General features: G+C 46.4%; 1 protein-coding gene across 4 annotated transcripts in view; it reads left to right on the forward strand.

The window, feature by feature from the left end:
- Positions 1–326: 326 nt before the first annotated feature.
- RSPH10B (radial spoke head 10 homolog B) overlaps positions 327–16074 on the forward strand; it is a 60826-nt gene continuing 45078 nt past the window's right edge. For 3 of the 4 annotated variants that reach the window (XM_042972130.1, XM_007081101.3, XM_042972131.1), the window contains exons 1-7: positions 327–492; positions 2361–2707; positions 5394–5469; positions 9730–9798; positions 11542–11715; positions 13524–13609; positions 15007–15127. In XM_042972130.1, the coding sequence (XP_042828064.1) occupies positions 2457–2707; positions 5394–5469; positions 9730–9798; positions 11542–11715; positions 13524–13609; positions 15007–15127 (777 nt within the window). In that variant the 5' untranslated portion in view covers positions 327–492; positions 2361–2456. Of the gene's footprint in view, positions 493–2360; positions 2708–5393; positions 5470–9025; positions 9149–9729; positions 9799–11541; positions 11716–13523; positions 13610–15006; positions 15128–16074 lie in introns of those variants that run through there. The other variant, XM_042972132.1, reaches the window with a different exon arrangement.

Below are 16074 nucleotides of genomic sequence, written 5' to 3' on the forward strand. Positions count from 1 at the left end.
CGAAGGAACCAGTCCTGCTGGACTCCTAACTTAAAATCTTAAGATGATAAACTCGTGTTGCTTTAAGCCACTAAGTTTGGAGTAATTTGTTCACGGCAGTGGAAGCCGCCTGGATTCCTGTGTTAAGGTGAAGATAAACGCTGCGAGGCCACGCGGCAATTAACAGAGCTGGGGAAACCTGCGTCAGGTGCGTCCAGCTCCAGGTTGCCACCTGGACTTCTGGACCAGAGGGGCCGAGCCTTGTGGCTCAGCGGCTTCTCGGCCGGCGGTCCCTTTAAGGGCGGGGCGGGGCCTGTGGTTGCCTGGAGACCAGCCTCGGTCGGGACGCCCCGCAGTCGCCGCACCATTTCTGCCTCCTTCTGGCTGCGCCCCCCTCCCCGGAGACCAGAGCCGGGTGGGCGCCCCGCCGGTGGTCCTGCGTGCACCGCGGCCGACTTCCCGGTCAGGTTCGGCTCTTCCTCCGCCGGGCGGACGGAGGCAGGACCCGAGCAGGTGCGGTGGGCAGGAGTTGCGGGGAGCCCCAAGCTCAGAGAATGCGCGCCCCTTTTGTGCTGCCTAAGGAAGGAATAAATCGCCAGGGTAAAAGGGCCTCAAGCCAGGGGGACCAGAATATAAACTAAAGTTACTGGGAAACAGGCCTCGAGGAAGGAGATGGGCCTTAGTTGTAGTGAAGATTTCACCCAGAGACCGCAAACCTATCTGTAGCAAAGGCTCACCTGGGCCTCCCTGGGCTAGGGGCTGGAGGGAGTAATGGGGTTTGAAGGACAAGAAAAGCGGGATCATGTTGGTGAGAGCAAAGCCTAGGGGTGTCGTTGACTGGCAGGTGGGGTGTCCAGAGGATGCCATCCAAGCAGAGGGTGTGGGGGTGTCCCCTCGGACCCCTCAGGGTGTGAGGAGGGACCAGACCTTGCCCTGCACCCCAGGACTCGTCTGTGTATATTGCTTGTTGCACTGGGATGTTTCCAATGAGGCCAGTTTGGGAGGCCATGAAAACTGTGGCTTTGGGGACCTGCCCGTCAGCTCCGTGACCTTGGGCAAACGTCACACGGCTCCTTTTCTGGCATGGGAGGCACTCAGTCTGGCATATGGAGTGGGCAGCCCAAGATTTCAAGTTCAAACACAGGAAAGTGACACAATAATCACAACATCATTGATAGTGTGCTGTATCCCACACTTCAGAGGTTTTCTGTGCATCATTTCATATAATTCTTACAAATGAGACAAGGCCCTGTTTTTTCTGTTTGGTATCTGAAGCAGATGGAGTTTAACCTGCTTAAGGACACACAGCTGGTGAGGGGCAGTGCAGGAACCTGAACGCAGCTTTTGAGCACTCTACCATGCAGAGATTATCTATATCTATATCTATATCTATATCTATATCTATATCTATATCTATATCTCTATATACCATGCAGATATATATCTATATATATATCTATATATATATAGATAGATATATCTATATATCTATATCTATATATAGAGATAGATAGATATAAAAAATAGGTAAACTAATATATAGAGATAGAGATAGAGATAGATCTATCTATCTATATATAGAGATATATATAGAGATATATATGTATCTATCTCTATATATAGATAGATCTATCTCTATCTCTATCTCTATCTCTATATATTAGTTTACCTATTTTTTGAGAGAGGGAGAGAATCCCAAGCAGGCTTCCCAACTATCAGCACAGAGCCAGACATGGGGCTCGAACCCATGAACCACAAGATCATGACCCAAGCAGAAATCAAGAGTCAGATGCTTAACTGATTGAGCCACCCAATCGCCCCTCCATGCAGACGTATTAAGAGATGGGCTTTCAAAGTAGGAATTGCTGGCATGTAAAACATTAAGGGTTAGGTAGCCATTTTTTAATGTATTGGGTTCCCTTCTTGCTGGAACACTATTTGAAAAGAAATGGTAGGCAGTGTTTCCAGTTTTTAAAAATTTTAGGAATGGGGTGCCTGGGTGGCTCAGTCAAACGACCGACTTCGGCTCTGATCATGATCTCGCAGTTCGTGGGTTCCAGCCCTGAGTCAGGCTCTGTGCTGACAGCTCAGAGCCTGGAGCCTGCTTCGGATTCTGTGTCTCCCTGTCTCTCTGCCTCTCCCCTGCTCATGCTCTGTTTCTCTCTCTCTCTCTCTCTCAAATACATAAACATTAAAAATAAAATAAAATAAAAATTTTAGGAACAACCAATGCGATATTTTTATAAACTGGTGATACTTGATAATCATAATTTTTCAAGCTTTATAAAGAGGAGAATGATAATGACATTGGGTTGTAAAGCTAAAATTTTAGCTACGGATGAAACCCGTAAGTATGTAGAGCTACGATTTTTCTTTTTCAGATAAAACCGATCAACACTTTGAAACAAACAGCTCCCAACCAAAGGAATCATTTGATACTTACATATATAAAGTAAACTTTAGGACTTCTAAAGACAATGGTGAAAGAAAAGAAAAGAGCGGACAAACGGGCGGATAAGTTTTCCCGCTCTCCCTCCACTGATAATCCAGACTTTTCCACACCAGACAGCAACGCTGCTAGACAAGAACTGTCCCCGAGGGCTGCCGCACCATTGCAAACGCATCTCAGTGAATCAGGGCTCAGAAAAGAGTCCAATGACGATGCCCAGCGGAATGAAGACGCCACTCAGTACGAAGAGCCCATTCTCACCAAACTCATAGTTGAAAGGTGAATTTGATGGGTTGCGTCTTCCGTGTTCCCCTTTCTAGTGTTTTCATGCTCTGTTCTCTCTCTCTCTGCCATCTCTTATTGTGGCTTTCCCTGTCACTCCCCTAGGTGACTGTAAAAGTCTGTGTCTTCAGCCCTGGTCTCTCTCCTGGAGTTTTATATTCAAATTTATAACTCCTTCCTGAACATCGTCCAACCCGACTTCAAGCCACCTGTGTCCAAAAGCAAAGACTGCAGGACTTGAAATAAGATCTGGACCGGAGTCCTGGCTCTATGACATCAACCCCATCCTTGAACATTTCTGAGCCCCAGGTTCTTCACTGGGAAAAACACACCCCATAGATGGTTCCTCTGTGTGCTGCCATGCCCCCCCCCCCCCCAGCCCTGGGCTTCTCCATTGGTGCCTATTTCTTTTTCTTTTTCTTTTTTTTTTTAATTTTTAAAAAAATTTTTTTTTTATGTTTGTTTATTTCTGAGACAGAGACAGAGCATGAGCGGGGGAAGGGCAGAGAGAGGGAGACACAGAACACGAAGCAGGCTCCAGGCTCTGAGCTGTCAGCACAGAGCCTGACGTGGGGCTTGAACTCACGATCCTCCAGATCATGACCTGAGCTGAAGTCGGATGCTTAAATGACTGAGCCACCCGGGTGCCCCGGATTTGTATTCCATTTTGAGTCTTGTTTTGTACATGGTATGAGAAAGTGGTCTCAATTCACTCTTTGGCATGTATCTGTCCAGTTTTCCCACCACCATCTACTGAGAGGCTGTCTTTCCCCCTTCGCGTATTCTTGCCTCCTTTGTTGTAGATTAACTGACCATGGAAGTGTGGCTTTAATGGACTGTCTGTTCTGTTCCATAGATCTATATGTCTATTCTTCTCCCAGTACCATACTCTTTTGATAACTACAGCTTTGTAGTAGATCTTGAAATCTGGGATTGTGATGCCTCCAGCTTTATTTCTGTTCTTCAAGACGGCTATTCAGGGGCTTTTGTGGTTCCACACAAATCTTAGTGTTATTTGTTCTAGTCCTGTGAAAAATGCTGTTGGCATTCTGATAGGGATTTCATTGAATCTGTAGATTGCTTTGGGTAGGATGGACATCTTAATATTAATTCTTAATCCACGAGCATGGAAGATCGTTTCATTCGTGTTGCCTTCAGTTTCTTTCATCTGTGTTTTATAGTTTTCAGAGTGTAGGTCAGGTCTTTCACCACCTTGGTTAAATTTGTTCCTAGGTATTTTATTGTTTTTGGTGCAATCGTAAATGGAATTGTTTTCTTAATTTCTCTCTTATTTTATTAGCATATTAGTGTATTCCATGTATTTCTGTATTAGCATATAGAAGGGCAACCGAGGGGCGCCTGGATGGTTCAGTTGGTTAAGTGTCTGATTTTTGATTTTGGCTCAGGTGGTGATCCCAGGGTCATAGGATTGAGCTCTCTGCACTGAGCATGGAACCTGCTTCGGATTCTCTCTCCCTCTCTTTCTGCCCCTCCCCTGCTCACATTCTCTCTCTCTCTCTCTCTCTCTCTCTCTCTGTCTCTCTCTCTCAAAATAAACAAACTCAAAAAGATTTTTAAAAATTATCATCATAGGGGCGCCTGGGTGGCTCGGTCGGTTGAGCGTCCGACTTCGGCTCAGGTCATGATCTCACGGTCAGTGAGTTCGAGCCCCGCGTCAGGCTCTGTGCTGACCGCTCAGAGCCTGGAGCCTGTTTCGGATTCTGTGTCTCCCTCTCTCTCTGCCCCTCCCCTGTTCATGCTCTGTCTCTCTCTGTCTCAAAAATAAATAAACGTTAAAAAAAAATTTAAAAAAATTATCATCATAGAAGACACAACGTAGAACTTGCTATTTTAACCATTTTAAGTGTACAATTCAGGGGCACTAAGTACCCTCATCCTGTTGTACAACCATCACCACTATCAATTTCCAGAACTTTTTCATCATCCCAGACCAAAACTGCCCAGAATAAACCCTCACCTTCCATCTCTGCCCCTTTTCACTATTTCCTCCTGGCTGTTGGCTCTCCCTACAATCTCTTCTCCACACAGCGGCCATCCAGATGCTATTTTTATGACATAAATCTGACCGTGGCCAGCTCCCCTCTTAGAACCTTCTCCTGATTCCTCCTAGAGGAACCCCACCCCCCACCCCAGCGTCTGTCTCCTCTCCTCTTCTCTTTCTCTCTCCTTCCTGTTCTCCAGCTGGGCTGCCCTCCTTTCTGTTGGCTGAACTTGAGCTGTTGGCTCCTTCCTGCCACAGGGCCTTTGCACTTGCTGCACCCTCTTCCCAGAGTTCTTCTTAAGGCTGTTTGTTTTACGACCTGCACATCTCACTATAACTTCTGTGTCCTTCAAGAGGCCCTGACCGCCTGTACACAGCAGCTGCCTCCTCCTTATTCTCAGCCTCATTCCCCCATCATGTCTGTCATAAAAATTGAACATGATCTGGCATCCTCTTGTTTGTTTGTTTCCTCCTTGCTGCCTGTCTCTCCGCAGTCAACTAGGGTCACCAAAGGGCAGGAACTTTCCAGTCTTGTTCACGGTGGCCCTCGGGGAACATATGTTGAATGAACAAATGTGAAATGTTGTTTGTACTTCTTCATTGATGTTAATTATGACTTTAACCCACCATCGCTTGTGGTTGATCACACCACTCATTACCTTGAGCTTTATGTCTTTGCAGCTATGAAGGGGAAACAGTCCATGGACTGTATGAGGGAGAAGGCTTTGCGGTCTTTCAAGGAGGCTGTACGTACCACGTGAGTTACACGTCTCGGGGATGGGCAGGGAGGGGAGGACGGTGAGAATATTCTGGGAGAGTCTGAGATTTGTATCTCCAGAAAAGTCTGTTGAGTCTTCAAAAGAAATTGGAAGCACTTACTGCTGATTTGACTTTGAACCCAGTTACCTATTTCAAGGTAAAACCATGGATCCACACCTCAGAAGTCATCATTTTAGATTGTTTTCTTTTCCTGATTTTTAATAAATGTTTATGTTAGAGAGAGAGAGACAGAGCATGAGCAGGGGAGGGGCAGAGAGAGAGGGAGACACAGAATCTGAAGCAGGCTCCAGGCTCTGAGCTGTCAGCACAGGGCCCAACGCGGGGCTCGAACTTGTGAACCACGAGATCATGACCTCAGCTGAAGTCGGATGCTTAACCGACGGCGCCCCCCTTTTCCTGATTTTCATTTATTGTCCAAACAACCTGAAGGCGACTGGAGCAAATAGCAAAGAGTAAAATCCCAGTGTTGTCACCCCTTTGCCATTAAATGTTTTGGACACGCCGCGTCCCTTTAATTCCTCGAATGGATGTGTCAGCATTTATAGGGCCTACTGATTTCGCAGATAACATCTTGAAACTTTTTTCACTTATGAATAATTTGCTGCCTCGCCGCATGGTTTTCGTAACTTAAATATTTTGCGGCAAAATATACATAAAACCTACCATTGTAACCATTTTTGAGTGTACAGTCAGGGGCATTAAGCACAGGACCCTCCCCAGCCTCCACCTCCAGAAACCTTCATCCTCCCAAACCGAGACTCTGGCCCCAGTTAAACACCAGCCACTCCCGTGTCTTCCTCCGTAATATTTAAAATACTGCATAGCTCTCTGATTTACTGTTCATGACTACACCATAATTATTAGATCACTTTTGAAGTGTTTTCATTTTTTTCCCCATCATTAGCAATGGCACAGTAGATCATTCAGATTATCAAAGAAACGTGTGCTTTTTTGAAAAAATATAATTTACCAGGGCGCCTGGGTGGCTCAGTCGGTTAAGCATCCGACTTCAGCCCAGGTCATGATCTCGCCGTCCGTGAGTTCAAGCCCCGCATCGGGTTCTGTGCTGACAGCTCGGAGCCTGGAGCCTGCTTCGGGTTCTGTGTCTCCCTCTCTCTGACCCTCCCCCGTTCATGCTCTTTCTCTGTCTCAAAAATAAATAAAAATTTAATTTAAAAAATAAATAATAAATAAAAATAAAAATATAATTTATTGTCAGATTGGCTTCCATACAACACCCAGTGCTCATCCCAACAGGTGCCCTCCTCCATGCCCATCACTCGCTTTCCCCTCTCCCCCTCACTCCCCCATCAACCCTCAGTTCTCTGTATTTAAGAGCCTCTTAGGGTTTGCCTCTCTCCCTCTCTGTAACTATTTTTCCCCTCCCCCCCTCCCATGTTCTTCCATTAAGTTTCTCAAGTTCCGCATGTGAGTGAACACATAAGGTATCTGTCCTTCTCTGACTTATTTCGCTCAGCATGATACCTTCTAGTTCCATCCAGGTTGCGGCAAATGGCAGGATTTCGTTGTTTCTCATTTCTCGTTGTTTCTCAAGTAGTATTCCGTTGTATCTATAAACCACATCTTCTTTATCCATTCATCAGTCGATGGACATTTAGGCTCTTTCCATAATTTGGCTATTGTTGAAAGCGCTGCTATAAACATTGGGGTAGAAACATATGTTTTCAATAAGAACAAATTTTTGTGGTTGGGGTCAGAAAGCATGGGTTTCAGTCCCCTGATTCCCCCCCCCCCCACTAAACATACATGTTCTTATTCCTGCGTCATGTAAGTTCTTAAAAACGCCATTAGCGTGGCTGAATAATAGTCATGAATGTGGCCGTCCCGTCTGGCCTCGGCCAGTTTTGGAATCAGCTGTTGCGTTCCTGCTGATCAGTCTCCTTTCACCAATCGGGGCACTGAGTGCACTGCTGTGTGAATAGGACTGAGTGTGGAGGCTGTTTGAGATCCTCTCTCTTCCCCCACCCCCTGCCTGCCTCTCTCCCCTGCCTGGTGCTCACTCTAAAATAAAAAAAATTAAAAAAACAAAAACATAAAAAAAAAAAAAAAAAATTAAAAAAATTAAAAAATCAACCAGCGACACCCAGTTCTCGATTACACGAGATCGACCCCTCCCAGGCTGCTGAAGACACAGTATCGGCTCCTACTACCCCAGAGGGTCTTGTCTCCGGTGGCCTTCGGTCCACAGTGACCCGGTAGCTCCAGCCTGGCCCAGTGGCCTTGCCTTAACTGTTGATGTGGGGGCAAATACCCCTCCATTTCTGAGATCTCCTCCCCACCACTGCCTGCTGCTTGCTGGGTAAACTTTCCGTATTTTCCTCAGACTCAAATTATTTTAATTAAAAATAATCATCTGTTGGGGCGCCTGGGTGGCTCAGTCAGTTAAGCATCTGACTTCGGCTCAGGTCATGATCTCCCGGTTCATGAGTTCAAGCCCTGAGTCAGGCTCTGTGCTGACAGCTCGGACCCTGGAGGCTGCTTCGGATTCTGTGTCTCCCTCTCTCTCTGCCCCTCTCCCACTCGTGCTCTGTCTCTGTCTCTGTCTCTGTCTGTCTCTCTCTCTCAAAAATGAATAAATGTTAAAAAAAATTTGTTTTAAATAATCATCATTCGGCTCTCCTTTAAATTGCGAGAGCGGCAGACCCAGCAGAATGACTCTACTGTGGCCCCAGGCCCCGAGTCAGACCGTGGGTATGTCACATGTTTAGATCACAATCCCCTAAAGATAGACAATAAAGCCAAACATTTCATGGAACATTTGCCCTTACCATGTAGACACAGCATGATCTTTTCTAGTGTAGTTTGTTAATTAAAACGCCAGTTGTTGTGACCGTAATTGATTCCATAATACAAACAACAGCCGGCCTGCGGCTGGAAAGCCCTAGTTGCCCCGTGGTTTTCCTCAACGCCAGCCTGTCTCCTGTGAGCCCAGGCTAACCTGGACACCTAACAAAATGTGTCTTCTTGCTAGTGAGTTAGGGCCGTGGTTCCTGAGTGCGGTCCTGGGGACCAGCAGTATTACCTGGGTATTTTTTTTTTCAAAATGCTCATTCTTGGGCAACAGCCCAGACCTGCTGATGAATTAGAATCTCCGGGGTGGGCCCAGCAATCCCCAGGTGATTTCTGAAGCATGCAAGAGTCTGAGATCCACTGAATTAGGGCACTGTTACATATTCCCCCTTCACCCACTGACTCTAACAAGGTGATTCTAAGGAACAACTAGGAGTACTCTTTTTTTTTTCTGAGTTTATTATATACTTATTTTGAGAGACACAGAGAGTGTGTGCACAAGCTGGGGAGGGGCAGAGAGAGAGAGAATCCCGAGCAGGTTCCGTGCTATCAGCACAGAGCCAGACGTGGGACTTGATCCCACAATCCGTGAGATCATGATCTGAGCTGAGATCTAGAGTCAGACGCTTAATGACTGAGCCCCCCAGGCGGCCCAAACTGGGAGTACTTCTCAGCCTTGTTTTCTCTGATTACATTTAGGCATTCAGGCGTGCAAAGTTTTCGGTGACTAGTTCCTATGTGTTAACAACAGACACTAAATATAAGTGGACCCTCCTGACAACTGTATATTGTCTACATAGAGGAATATTCAGGGGGCACGGGCGCACCCATATGGATAAGTCCCAGTAAGTGGAAAACAGACGAGCGTGAAATTTACAAATGGGGTACTTTCTAACATCCAGATAACGGTTTTAACCAGGTCTACCTAGTTTAAATAATTTTTAAAAAATCCTTAAACTTTGAAATGCAAAACCAAAAGCATATGAATTCTTTTGAACTATGGAATTTTTACCTAGCTTAATTAGAGGAAGACACAGACCGAACTTAAAACTCACGTTTAAGTGTCACACAGGACTGCTTCGTGTAGGTTTTGGGGGATTTGGATAAGCGTATTCATGCAGATGGACGTGGGATGGGGCGCCTGGGTGGCTCAGTCGGTTAAGCGTCCGACTTCGGCTCAGGTTGTGATCTCATGGTTCATGAGTTTGAGCCCCACATCAGGCTCTGTGCTGACAGCTCAGAGCCTGGAGCCTGATTCAGATTCTGTGTCTCCCTCTCTTTGTGACCCTCCCCCCTCAAAAATGAATAAACAGTTTAAAAATTTTTAAAAAAAAAGAAAGTGGGATAAGGCTCCATTCTGAGAACTAAAACCAGCTGTTACGTAGAATCAATGGTCCTAATGGTTTGTTGTTGTTCTGTTTTAAAGGGTATGTTTTCAGAAGGACTTATGCACGGACAAGGGACTTATGTTTGGGCCGATGGACTGAAATATGAGGTAAAGTATGTCCTGTGTTCTAGTTTTACACTGTAATTAACACAATGTAACGGTCAGCTTCCCACAATCAAACATACTACTTTCACAAGAGTAATGCAGCTCACGGGTCTAAAAAAGTCCACAGATCCCAGGCGCCTGGGCGACTCAGTAGCTTAAGCATCTAACTCTTGATTTCAGCTCAGGTCACGATCTCACGGTTTGTGAGATTGAGCCCTGAGTTGGGCTCTGCGCTGACAGCTCAGAGCCTCCTTGAGATTCTGTCTCTCCCTCTCTCTCTGCCCCTCCCCTACTCTCTCTCTCTCTCAAAATAAAAAAAAAAATAAACTTAAAAAAAAAAAAGACCCCAGAACCAAAGAATACAGGTGAAAAGTAACTTGTTAACTGCACGGGACCCTCTGGCAATCGGTACCCCGTTCATCCTTACACTCTAGATGTCTCCTGGGCGGGCACAGCGCCCGTGCATTTATTTGGCCTGTCTTACTCTTCTCAAACACAAGTATAGTTTATTGTACACTCTCTTCTGTCCCTTTAGTTTTTGGAGATCACACCATAGCCGTTCATCCAGATCCACCTAGTTTTACTGGCTGCTTTTATTCTATGATGTGGGTTTCCCTTAACCCATCTTGCTGGTTTAAAGGGAATATGTATTTTTTAAATCGATTGCTAGAAGGCTGTTCTCAAACTCGCAATTGCAGGGTTGCTGGTGATGGGGTTTATAAGTGGTAGTGATGACCTTTAAAACCTATGCACATATGCTCATATTCAAATAGCAGCCAGGTGAGGGAAGCGGAGACAAGTGCCGGCCAGGTGGGCAGTTCACTGGGCCTGAGAGCGGGAGACAAGCCACAGAGGTGGAGGGGCCCCTGAAGATCTGGTGGTTTGGGGCCAGCCTTTCCAGGGACATTCTTCCCCTGCAACACCCTGGCTTCTAGCCTGTGGCCCTTGGTTTATCGTCTCTGGAAGTTCGAAGGCGGGACTCCTAGGAGGCACAGACCCTCCCACGCCAGCCTAGACACGAGGGTTTATGGGTGGGATTCGGGCTGTCACAGAAGTATCTTCAGGGAGGTCAGCTGGCCTCCTGGGATCTGGCCGGCGAGCAGGCCAGACTACCCTGTCCTCTTTTCTCCATTGGCTGGCCGCCTCCAGCCAGGTCTCCTTCCTGAGAGAGAATCTAGTGGCTCAGGGCTGTGGTGCATGCAACTGCGTGCTGCCCACTCAGCTGACGTCCTGGCCCCAAGCAAAGCGGATTCTCTGGAAGTCACCCACAGGGCGGGCGGTTGGCTGGTGTGTCTACAGAATATTTTGATGAACCACAGGCAGAAAGAAGGGTTGCCATGAGTTGATCACTAAGCCGGGCTAATCACTAGAGTCCCCTGGAGATCCCAGGGCATCGAGCCTCCTTCGAGGTGGGTTCCAAGACTCTAAAGTTCCCGAGGCCGGGATCGCAAACCACCACTGTTCCACGTCACCTGTTTGCTTCTTGGAGCCTTCTCTGCACTCAGCTTCCAGCTATTTTATCCTGCTGGTGCTTCTGCCCAGGAGAGGGGAGGTGACAGAGGACGGAGTGTGTAGAGAGGGAGGGAGGAGGGTGGAGGCTGGGGGAGGGGGGCGGATACTCCACTGTTTCCGTGGAGGAGAGACAGGAATAGTATCCAGTAGTCAAGGAGGCATCTCAGTCTGCCCATAGGAGAGGGGTCTCTCTACTGCCTTCTTTCTCTCACTCTCAGGGTCGTTTTGCCCTAGGGGGAGTTTGTGAAGAACATGCCCATGAAGCATGGCATGTACACGTGGCCGGATGGCAGCACCTATGAAGGAGAAGTGATACACGGCGTGAGGCACGGATTTGGTATGTTCGTATGTGGCACGCACCCCGTGTCCTACATCGGCCAATGGTGTCACGGCAAGAGACACGGGAAGGTGGGTGAGGCGGCCACTTGACTCCCGTCCATAGATAGGATGAACAAATAGAGGTGTGGGAGGTAGGGGGCTGTCCTACAACTATGGTCCCTTCTTGTTTATTGATGTGAAATCCACATCACACGAAACTCACCATTTCAGAGTCTGCAATTCAGCGGCATTCAGTGCATTCTCAGTGCTCTGAGACTACCACCTCTGTCTAGTCCCAGAACATTTTCATCGACCCTCCAAAGTACAGCCCAGTACCCACCAGGCAGTTATTTCCCACCCGGACCCCCCGGTGGCCATCATTCTGCTTCCTGTCTCTATGGGTTTACCTACTCTGGATGTTTCATGTGAATGGAACCCTATGTTATGTGGCCTTTTGGATCTGGCTTTTTTTTTGTTCAGCATCATGTTTTTGAGATCCATCCGTGTCGTAGGTACTTAATTCTTTTTTGTGGCTAATAGTCCACCACATGGATGGACCACGTTTTGTTTATCTGTTCATCCATTGATGGGCACTTGGGCTCTTTCCGTCTTTTGGCTTCTGTGAATAGCACTGCTATGAACGCGTGTGTAAGGATTATTTGGGTACTTGTCTTCAGTTCTCTGGCGTATAAACCTAGGAGTGGAATATGGTAACTCGATGTTTAACGCTTTGAGGAACCTCCCAACTGTTTTCCACAGCATCTGGCCCAATTTACATTCTCACCACTACCGCAGGTGATCCTTTTAAGCAAGGTTGCTGTTTCTGGCACTATTTGCTTTTGTATCGGATGATAAAATACCGCAGCAGTGTTTTCATAAAATGTTATAAGAAAAGAAACAGTCTACCATTATAATCATCATTCGACTCGAATATAGACAATTCTGTCCATTGGCTTCCCTTCCTTTCCCTCCCCTTGTTCAGCTCATAGTGGATCAATTCAGACTGGGGGTGGTGGTAGCTTCTAGACAACGGCCCCTGGATGGCTGCATGAAGGAACAAGCCAGCTTGGTAGTGGAGAAGAAGATAGAAAAATCACACACTCACACACACACACACACACACACACACACACACACAGAAATAAACCACTGAATAAAGAAGCAACCTGAGGCCATTCAGTGAAGGTCCTCATACGTGCATGGTGACTATTCCTCAGAGGAGTCACTGAAGCAAGGTTACACCATGTTCACTTAAACTTGGAGGCAGTCTTGGGGTGCCTGGGTGGCTCAGCCGGTGAAGCGTCTGACTTTGGCTCAGGTCATGATCTCATGGTTCGTGAGTCTGAGCCCCGCGTTGGGCTCTCTGCTGACGGCTCAGAGCCTGGAGCCTGTTTTGGATTCTGTGTCTCCCTCTCTCTCTGCCCCTCCCCTGCTCCTCCTCTGTCTCTCTCTCAAAAATAAATAAATGTTAAACTCGGAGGAAGTCAAATAAGGTGACAAATGGGTAAAACGAAAGTGGTTTGGGTACATAAAAGGGACTGGCCTTCAGTTACACAGAAGGTGCTACTACTCAGTTTAGGTAACAACACAACGGGATTGTTCAGGTACCTACTTGACTCACAGTTATCGAATATGATATATATAATATATATGATGTAATGATTAGCCCTAATGTGACGCCTCATTATTAGGGAGTCATTGATTGGTGGCATCTCTTTCTTACTTGGTGGATACTTCACCATTTTCTCGATTACGAGACACAAACATATCATGGATTAGATGTCTTGCCTTCATAGGACCTTGACTTCCACATAGTTCGGACTCCTTTAATTCATCTTTGCCTTTAATAAACATTTGCTGTATGGCTTGCTTTGTTAAAATGATATCATTTGTTTTAGGGCTCTATTTATTACAATCAAGAAGGTACCTCTTGGTACGAGGGGGACTGGGCATACAACATCCGAAACGGCTGGGGGGTAAGATGGTACGTATTACCACGGCCGCTCTGGGGGCGTGGGGGGGAGGGTGTGGGGCCCAAATGATTTTCACTTAGCTGCTTAGAGATAAGGTGCAGAGGGGCACCTGGGTGGCTCAGTTGATTAAGCGTCCAATGCTTGATTTCGGCTCGGGTCATGATCTCAAGGTTGGTGGGTTCGAGCCTCGTATTGGACTCCATGCGGACAGCACAGAGCCTGCTTGGGATCCTCTCTCCCTCTCTCTTCCCCTCCCTGCTTGTTCTCTCTCTTCTCTTTCTCAAAATAAATAAACTTTGAAAAAAAAAAAGATAAGGTGCAGAAATTTCGGAGAACACGTTTTCTATATAGGCAGGGCGGAATATTTCAATTCACCCCAATGGAATCTCCATAGTGATGAAAATATTCTACAGAAAATTTAAAGGAACGTTATATTAAGTGAGATCTAATGATACAACCATACTTTATCACATGTAGAAACTTGGTTCTCTCGTTCATGGATATCTCGTATGTTTTCAGAAGACTCTTGACGTGTTTGCTTGATTTTAGATCGAGCTGATGGAGTCATATATTTTAAGGATTGAAATATTTGGGGGCGAGGGGTGCGTGGGTGGCTCAGTCAGTTAAGCATCTGACTTCATCTCAGGTCATGATCTCATGGCTCGTGGGTTCAAGCCCCACATTGGGCTCTGTGCTGACAGCTCAGAGCCAGAAGCCTGCTTTGGATTCTCTCTCTCTCTCTCTCTCTCTCTCTCTCTCTCTCTCTCTCTCTCTCTGTCTCTCTCTGTCTCTCTCTCTCTGCACCTCTCCTATTTGCACTCTGTTTCTCTGTCTCTCAAAAACAAATGTTAAAAAACATTTTTTAACAACAACAAAAAAAAGGGAGCAAAAATGTTAACTAATCATACTACTATACGGAGTTGTTTTTAAAAGATTTAAAATCCCTGCTCTCATCCTCCTTATCACCTTAATTAAATGATCAAAGGATTTAATAAAGTGGGTTGTCTTATCCCTAAGATGATGATTTTTACCACCTGTCCATTTGAGGAGACTGTATGGGCACAAGGGTTGGATTTCTTCAAAGGTGTTTAGAGAAAAAGTTTAAAGGACAGTCTTCTTAGGGGCGCCTGGGTGACTCAGTTGGTTTAGCCTCAGACTTCGGCTCCGGTCATGATCTTGAGGTTCATGAATTTGAGCCCGACGTCGGGCTCTGTGCTGACAGCTCGGAGCCTGGAGCCTGCCTCGGATTCTGTGTCTCCCTCTCTCTCTGCCCCTCCCCTGCTTGAGCTCTGTCTCTTTCTGTTTCAGAAAAATAGGTAAACATTTTAAAAAATGTAAAAGAAAGTCTTCCTAAAGATAAGTGTTGTATATAAAATAACCGATTTTTTTTCATTTTTCTCGGTCCCAGTTACAAGTCTGGAAACATATATGAAGGTCAGTGGGAGGACAACGTGCGTCACGGGGAAGGCAGGATGAGGTGGCTGACGACCAACGAAGAGTACACGGGACAGTGGGAGAAGGGCGTCCAGGTACGGCGCCCGTGGGTGTGACCCGAATGCACCCAGACGGGGACGCTGCTGATGCCCTGCACATGCGTCACTTGGTACATCATCCGGTCACCTGAAACTTCAGCACTGCTAAATTTAGAAACCCAAAGTATGATTTGCTGGTCCAGACCCTCTTTTTTTAGTGCCATTTTATTATTTAGGTTTCTCTAAAGGTCTTACACACGGGTGAGCAACAAAATGGTTTTTTTAAATATCTATTTTGAGAGAGAAAGAGTGTGTGAGTCGCAGGGGGGCGGGGCAGAGAAAGAGAGGGAGAGAGAGAACCCCAAGCAGCCTCCACATGGTCAGTGCAATTTGTGGGCTCGGCCCCACAAGCCATGAGATCGTGACCTGGGCCAAAACCAAGAGTCGGACCCTGAACCTACTGATTGATCTAGGCTCCCCCAAGCAAGCAGATCTCAATTCCCATGGCTCGTGTGTAGACCAAGACTATTATCTATGCCTTAGGAGCTGTGTATTTCCCGCACAGAAAAGAAAGGCTTCATACGGTTAGTTTTATATGACTTATACAAGCTTGGGTTTTCTGATAATATCTGCATGTTAATCTGGTAATTAGGGGCCTTGCTGAACTCACATAATAGTTCTGGTCAGTATTTTGTAGGTTCTTTGGGATTTTTTAATATAGACAATCCCGAGCACGGGTGCAGGGGCAGACAGCCTCGCATTGGGCCTGAGCCTAGTGGGAAAGCATTCAGTCTTTCATCATGGGCGATGTTTGCTGTGGGTTTTTCAGGGATGCTCTTTATCAGGAAGAGCCATCAGTTATTAGGAGGAAGCGCTCTAATTCTTCATTTGCTTACAGTTTTTATCATGAATGGATGTGAAGTTTGTCCAGGGCTTTTCTGCCTCCAGTGGGAGGATCTGTGTGGTTTTTCTTCTCTAGTCTGTTGATCATGTTGAATTACATT

The sequence above is a fragment of the Panthera tigris genome, chromosome E3 (assembly GCF_018350195.1).
Source record: "Panthera tigris isolate Pti1 chromosome E3, P.tigris_Pti1_mat1.1, whole genome shotgun sequence".
Taxonomy (NCBI): domain Eukaryota; kingdom Metazoa; phylum Chordata; class Mammalia; order Carnivora; family Felidae; genus Panthera; species Panthera tigris.